This window comes from Pterocles gutturalis, unplaced genomic scaffold (genome assembly GCF_000699245.1).
Source record: "Pterocles gutturalis isolate BGI_N339 unplaced genomic scaffold, ASM69924v1 scaffold17895, whole genome shotgun sequence".
In the NCBI taxonomy this organism is placed as follows: domain Eukaryota; kingdom Metazoa; phylum Chordata; class Aves; order Pterocliformes; family Pteroclidae; genus Pterocles; species Pterocles gutturalis.
In genome coordinates, this window is record NW_010143780.1 from 10,884 (window position 1) to 18,357 (window position 7,474).

Consider the following 7,474-nt stretch of genomic DNA (forward strand, 5'->3'; position numbering starts at 1 on the left):
CATCTATCTTTTCAAACACTTGACCCAAAGTTCCTTTTGAAATTCCACTGGACCTCAGAAACTAATATTTTTCTGAAAGTGATGAGGCTAATTACATCCTCTGCTGGAAGAAACAAAATACTAACAGCCATTAGGCAAACAACAAATAGAAAAATATGTACAAATAAGACACAATCATGATAATTCTGTGTAATTTTCTCCCTCTCTCTAGACGTAGGTTTTAAGAAGTTAAATTGGTCATGGAGTTGAAAGGGGTGTCATGTTAGTCTTAAATAGGCTAACTCAATATAGATTATTTTTTCTATAAACAATTAAGTTTCTTCCACAAGCTAATCGTACTATTCACATAGCTGTCATACATAAATATGTATTTACACACCCACACTGTGTGAGAATAGCTGTTATATTTGAGGGATAGCACCACTTGAGGTGAAAGTCCCAAAGTTCTGTACAGCAGCCAGTCTGGAAAGGCAAGCTAGTCTGAGTCGTCGCTGCTAAAATAGGAGCTGTCGCAGTATTCTGCCGTGTAAAGGAATTTGTGAATGGTTGGGTTCATCTTTGGTATCCAGTGTCTCGGCACTAGAAACGTTGAAAGGTTGAACAAATCCACGAACACCTTATATCTGTCACTGAAAAAGACAATCGTAACAATTAATGCTGGCATAGAAAGATGTAATTTCAAAATCGTCCTGAATCCTTCCATCTCTTTTAGATATTAAATAAAGTTTCTGCCTTGTGTTAGATATGAAGTAGAATTTATTTAGGAAGAATGTTAACCTGAAATTAAGAGTAAGAAGGGTTGCTGCAAAAGACAGTGAACCTTTAATCTTTGATTTCAGTCATGGGAATCATTGCCCACTGCATTACAGGGCAGTCACCAGCTACATATGGTTTCTCTTAGTTTTCCTCTTAGAAGAAGGTATTCTAAATATCCTTGTGCTTTTTGACATCATGTCATTCAGGACTGTCAAGGACAGAGTTGCAGCTAAAAGGCTTGAATTGTCTACCTAGCTGAATCCTCAAATTTTGCTGCTAAATAAATGTACAACAACTAGGAAGAAATGCTAGAGTCCCAAAAGAGAAGCAGCAGCCCTCTGGCCTCCCATGAGCCATCTGAAGTCTGTTTCCTGGCATTACGAGAATCTACAAACTGCATTATCGCAGGTAATGGGGGAAATGCGTTATTCTTACCTCACTGTTGAGCGCAAATAGTGGTAGCCTGATGAGCCTCCGGTGCCAGCCTTGCTGCCAATCATTCTGTGCACCATGCAGACGTGGTTATCTAAGTAACACAAAAGAAGAACATGGCATATGTTCAGTGTTAGGATATAACCAGAGGGTCACATCAAGGTGCATCACTGAAATATTAAAGACCATACAGAGATATTTACAGAGATACAGAACTACTAGGTCTTCAGCAATGCAGGAGTTAATTATGCTACTCTTCAGTCAACTAATATAAAATTATTGTTAATGCAGAATGACTACACCAATTATTATACATTATTATGCTCTATTAATACAGAATTAATGCAGTCATTTACGGATATCTAGATAGAGAAGGAGCAGAAGGATGTTTGCATATGAAGAGATGTCATGATGACTTTTTGGCAGACACCAGAAAATGTATGCCTGTCCCTTAAATGAAATTGTTACCTTAACTTAAAGCATGTGACAGAAGGGATAGCTATACATATGTATCTAATGATCACAGAAGCAGCTGTTCATCTTTCCTCTCGGCCGAAGTACGAACAACAGAAAAAGTCATTCCTTAAGGATGAACTCAAAAGCTCAATTTTAAAACTCTGGGTATAAATTGTCTAAAAGACGGTGAAACAGAACAGCTTACTCGCATCTAAAAGAGGGAATATCATCACAGTCAAAAAGGAAAACTTACATCTCCATTTGGTCATGAGCACATCGATGTCCATAAGGGAGGTAAGAAGCTGAAAGGGAACCTGAAAACGAGGCTCCTCCCTTTGAAAATGAAAGAGAAGACAGTGAGACCTCTTATGACATGCTGTGTTTCTCAAAGCAGCACTTCACCAGTGCATAATAGTGACAATGTATGTTTTTCCTAATTGGTATTGAAATGTCCATAGATATTCTAGCAAATGCTACTGCCATCTAAGTTTCAATCCGTGCCTTTTCCCTCATACTTGGAAAAATACTCAAAATCTTTTTATGACACTTTGTAGAACAGTTTGAACAAGGCCTTTGCTGGTTTCAGTCTGAGGAGCAGCATCTGGTCAGACAAGAACCAGCTGCCCAGAGAGGCTGTGTAACCTCCATCCTTGAAGGTATTCAAAGTTCAACTTGACACAGCCCTGAGCAGCCTGATCTGACCTTCAGGTTGGACCTAACTATCTGGGTTTTTGTGGAGGGTTGGACTAGATTACTTTACAAGGCCTCTTCCAACCTGAATAAACCTGTACAGCTGTCCTTAACCTTCCCCTCTCCTGCCAGTAAGCATTAAACATCTATCTTCTAACATCATTACCTGTAGAAGTAGATCATTAAGGCTCCTTTCAGTGCTTTATAAGACAGTCGTCTTTCTCCTGCAAAATACAAGTGTCCTTAGTTTGCTGCTGATTCTCCTGCAACTTTAAAGCTATTATGTGATTATATGCATCATGTATAAAAAATAAACAGTGCATAGTGACATACATTAATACAATCTACCTTTACTAAGCAGATGTTCGTGGCGTTTTTCATCAAATAATGAAAGTAATACATCTTTCTGTTTTTGGAATTCAGATAATAGGTCATCTTTTTCTTCTGATTCTGGCTTGGCCTTTGATATTAAAAAAAAAAAACAACAGGTTTTAGAATTCAATAGGGAAAATTAAGTACTTGAATGGCCCATGATATAACTTCTGTTTTCATCATAAGTACTCTGCAAGTTTACATCTTAAATGTAAGAACTGTATTTTCAAACAAGGTGGATGAGTCTCTGAGTCACTGTCCTTTAGAAAACACGATTACTACAAAATGTACAATTAAATAGCTGTCAACATAATTCAGATGAATGACTGTTCAAACAAACTGGCTGCTTATGACTTTTCTTTAGGTCTAGAGGCCTTAAAAACATTTAATCTTAATTTATTTGAAGTCTGATTTTTTTTTTCAAGGCAAAAAGACAACATCTTTGCACTACTATCAGTAAGAAAAATGTTTAAAAAAAGTTCAGATAATTTAGAAAGCTGTAAACAGATATTCTCAGGAAATTGATTAATTCTTATGTTATGGTGATTTTTTCCATTAAAAATGTACTTAAAGGTACCAGTCTTACAATATTTGGGGATTTTCTTGTGCTTATTCAGATGTGTAATTCAAATGATCAGGTAGCATCAAATTGTGACATACTGTTAAACAGAAATGGGACGTTTATAGTGACACTCCCTACCCACAGCTCAAGGGCACAAACTTTCTGGGGTTTTACTCTGAACTATAGATGCAAGTAATAACTGAAGGTGAAGTTGTAGTTTCAGTAAAATCCATTTCAGCCCTTCCATTGACACTATCCCTTTCCTTTAGCAATCAAAATAATCCATGTGTCACATGTTTTAAACCATATTAGATGTCAGATTACAAACTTATGCGGATTTCCTGGAAGAGTTTGCAATTTTTTATGCTTGTTGCTGATAGGAGCTGGTGAATATTAACTGGAGTGAGAAATTGTGATTGGCCCAAAAGTCACATTTATGACAGGATGTCATTTTGCCAGCTATCGTTACTTATAGCTAGATCAAGAATACGCTATATACCTGCACCAAGGCAAATTCCTCTTCTAGTCCTTTTAAAACATTCACTTCAAATTGTTCCCAGAAATCAAATCCATCTGCGTTGAGCCCTGGAGTTCTTTCCAACCATGCCTTTAATAATAACAACAATAACAACAACAGCAACAACAATAATAATAATGTTCAAACATTAATAATGCAAGCACATTACCCTAGAATTACAAGTCATAGAAACATAAATTGTACTGCTACAGTTGTTCTGCTTTAATACCCCATTGAGTTGCTTATTGCTAGAGTAAGCATGTCCATGTAGAAGATTTATACCTGCAAAACGGTGCTGTGCAAACACCCACAGGTTCCAAGTTAAATGACCAGTGCTGGAAGACAAAAGCTGCCTCATTTTAAGAGTGTCTTTAAAACTGATGTCCTTGTAGATATAGGAAAACAATCTAATTCCACATGTGTAGGATAATGTTAAAGATAAATCTCGGAAGATATAGAACCATCTACTTGTACAATCAGATTTTATCATGTCAGACAGGCTGAAGCAGCATACATTAGCATACACCAAAATATGTCGTAATACAAGACACAAATTTACTTGGCAGTTAGCAAAGCCTTCTCTTTGATTTCCTTTTAATAATGGGAATGAAATGAGGAGGGGAAAATAAATTAAGAATCTTTATGGTCAAACTTCCTTTAGAGATCATTTAATTTAGCTCCTCATCTGAAAGATACGAGAGCGTGAAGTCTTGTATGTATATACTCGGTATCAGGTGTCATTAGACAAATGGATAGGGCTAATAGGAGTGGATGCTTTTATTGAGGTTTATACTGCATTATTCTTTAGAAAGTTTTGTTGATTTTGTGTATGAAAATGACAAGGGAGTTAGAGAAATTACTGAGAGCCATCAATAACTTTGAGACAAAGTCATTAAATCAAGGTAAGTGATAATGAAACATTTGTTAAACATCTTTTCTCCTTTCCATTTTGGCTTGTCATTTTTCCTTTTTTTTTAACCTCTTTAATAGTCATCACTTACAGCGGAAATACTTAAGTTTTTTCTTCTAAAAAGGGTTTACGGTCATGAAAGCAATGCGAGTGAAACACTACATTTATATTTTTAGCTCATACTTCCACAATGTAATTTACTAGTTTAACAGTCAGACTTTTCAGACAAGAGGAAATGCTGTGAAAAATCCATTGGTTTACTAATGACTAGCTCCCTATCGTACAAAATTTGGTAAGAATCCAAAACACAATTGACAGGGAAATTTCCAACATGCTTGCTTCTCTCAAGGAAGAAGAATTTGTCACTGACACCAAAGAAGGACATTCTTGGGGAGGCAAGGTCTTAGGCAGTGTTACCTCCACAAGTTGCAGCAGTGTTGGTTCTTGCTCTGATTGTAGCAGGAGTTCGTAATCCTGTCCCTTGAAGTTATCACGATAATGCCTTCTATTATAGGGGACTCTCAGACTTTGGGGAACACCAATTTTGTTCTCTAGCAAGCGAAATTGCAGGCTCTGAAAACCTGAGGCTGGGCTTAGGTAGTATCTTTGGGAACAGAAGAAAAGAAGATACAAAAATAGAGGATATCATTTCACAATGGTGGCATTCTCTGGTTCTCAACAAAATAAAAAAAAATACATATTCCACATTTGAAGAATTTCAAATAGATATCTGAGCAATTTCTATATTATTGCAATTAAGAAAAAGCCAGTATTTTAATACAACTACAATGTATGTATCACATTCAAATTTTCTAGCTATATATTGTTTGTGTATACACACGCACACTTATGTTTGTACTGTGTTTTAAAATGGCAGCCTTGCATGTGTGATGTACAGGAGGAAACACTAGTGAATATAATTTCCTTTCTAGACAGAATAAGCAGCTTCACCCCAAATAGTTTTACAAACATTTCCACATCATTAAAGTGCCAATGAATGCATTTTAAATAGGCTTGTTACACAGAGTAATTGCTATGTAGACAATAGAATAATGCTCAGGAAAACATTTAATGGGATTTGTTTGGGGGATTCATTAATGGGTTTCTTTCAGAGTTAAATCACATGACCATAGTGAAAAATATCATTAATAAAATTAATGCGAAATCCCACATGGCTAGATAATTGTAATGCACTTTGAATTGCAAATACAAGATTTGGGAGATGCAGGTTATTGATTTGATCTCATGTTTGCACATCAAATGACAGTATGTTATTGAAAAGCAGAAGCAAGAATGCATCAAAACAGATGACTAGCCCATGGATTTCCCCTGCTGGAGTGTAATGCTATATAATACAGATGTTTCAAACTTCCAAGAGAAGCAAAGTTGTAGTTTTATGTGTTTTTCAGTTAGGGAACATTAAAAGCCAGAAAGCAAAGAGTACTAAAACACGGCAGAAGTGGATGGGATGCTGGAGAGCATTGAGGTCACAAAACAGATGGGTCAGTGACACAAGCAGAACAAGAACAGGAAGGCAGACAGTGGGTGAAGTTGTCAAACATGGTGGTGTAGTGGGAAGGACCTAGCTGAAGTGAGGGAAGAGAGAGAAGTGCCATGGGAGAAGTGAGGCAAGCCAAGGATCCCAAAAGAAACCTGGGCAGAAGGCAGAAGAGCTACCAACCACCAGCCCAGCAATACATTGGGCAGCTACTGGAGAACAGAAGTTACTGGGGAGAAAGAAGAAGAGACAGCAATGCTTCCTTCAGCCGCTTGAAGCCTCCAGCACTGCAGACCCACTGAAAACATGAAGCAAGGAAACACTGTGACAGTTAGAAAGACAGCTGAAATATCTATTTGACAGTCTACGGAGAGTGCATTTCTCCCACCCAAGCACTTGTGTGATTTGTCACAGAATACGTCTGCAACTGCGCAATGGTAAGCTTCAAGTAAATTGTTAATGGAACTGTGAGCTATGTCTGTTGTTTCTATTGGTTTAACTTCTTACTCTGAAACCACTGAGCAGCACCACACAAACATCAACAATTAACTTGTGCTTCTCTGCAGAGCAGGCTGGACTCACGCTCATGCTCAACGTCTTAATTGACCCTGGCACTCTGTGTCACAGTTGCCTCTCTAAGGCATGCTTTCACCTTGCGGAATGATGATGTACTATAAGCTGCCAGAGCATGTGCAATATTCGCAGTCAGTTCCAAGGATGGGAATTACCAGCTCGTGGATTACTGAGGAGGAATAGTAAGTATTTACCTGAAATCAAAGAAGTCCAATGCAGTCATAGTTTCCAAAACTGAGAACTGTTCCACAAGTAATTTCAGAATCATTGAAATTCTGTTCATTCGAGTAATAACCTTCAGCATATTCCTCTCATCTCTTACCTGTAGAAAAAAAGAAAGATCATAACCAGACAGAATGGTGTTCTGTTTATGTCCTCCCTATTTATTTCAGGGCTTTTCACTGTTGTACATTACTATCGTTCCCAAGTCCTTTCCACATTAAATCCATATCAGCAGAATCTCATATTGAGCAGAGAGCCCTGTTTTTAACTGAAAACAAACTATAAATTTCAAAGATTGAAATCTGTTTTTTTCTGACCAATTATACATTACAACTAGGCCAAATGTACAAGATTTTTATTTCCTTTTGTACATTTTTGAATGAAATATAAGTCAGCACAGTAAATAAAATTCTAGTCCAAATAATTCATATCATGATCACTTCTAATGATTACAATATTATTTTAATGATATATTATATAATATTA

The 7,474-nt window shown here is 36.9% G+C and overlaps 1 protein-coding gene across 1 annotated transcript; it reads right to left on the reverse strand.

Annotated features, from left to right (window-relative positions):
• Window positions 1-475: 475 nt before the first annotated feature.
• TDO2 (tryptophan 2,3-dioxygenase) lies at window positions 476-7,088 on the reverse strand (the record flags this gene model as incomplete). The annotated part of the gene is made up of 8 exons (XM_010084862.1): window positions 476-629; window positions 1,192-1,282; window positions 1,898-1,977; window positions 2,501-2,558; window positions 2,683-2,794; window positions 3,768-3,875; window positions 5,113-5,299; window positions 6,961-7,088. Coding segments are annotated over 8 exons (918 nt in total), but the record flags the coding sequence as incomplete, so codon positions are not given.
• Between the last annotated feature and the right edge of the window lie 386 nt (window positions 7,089-7,474).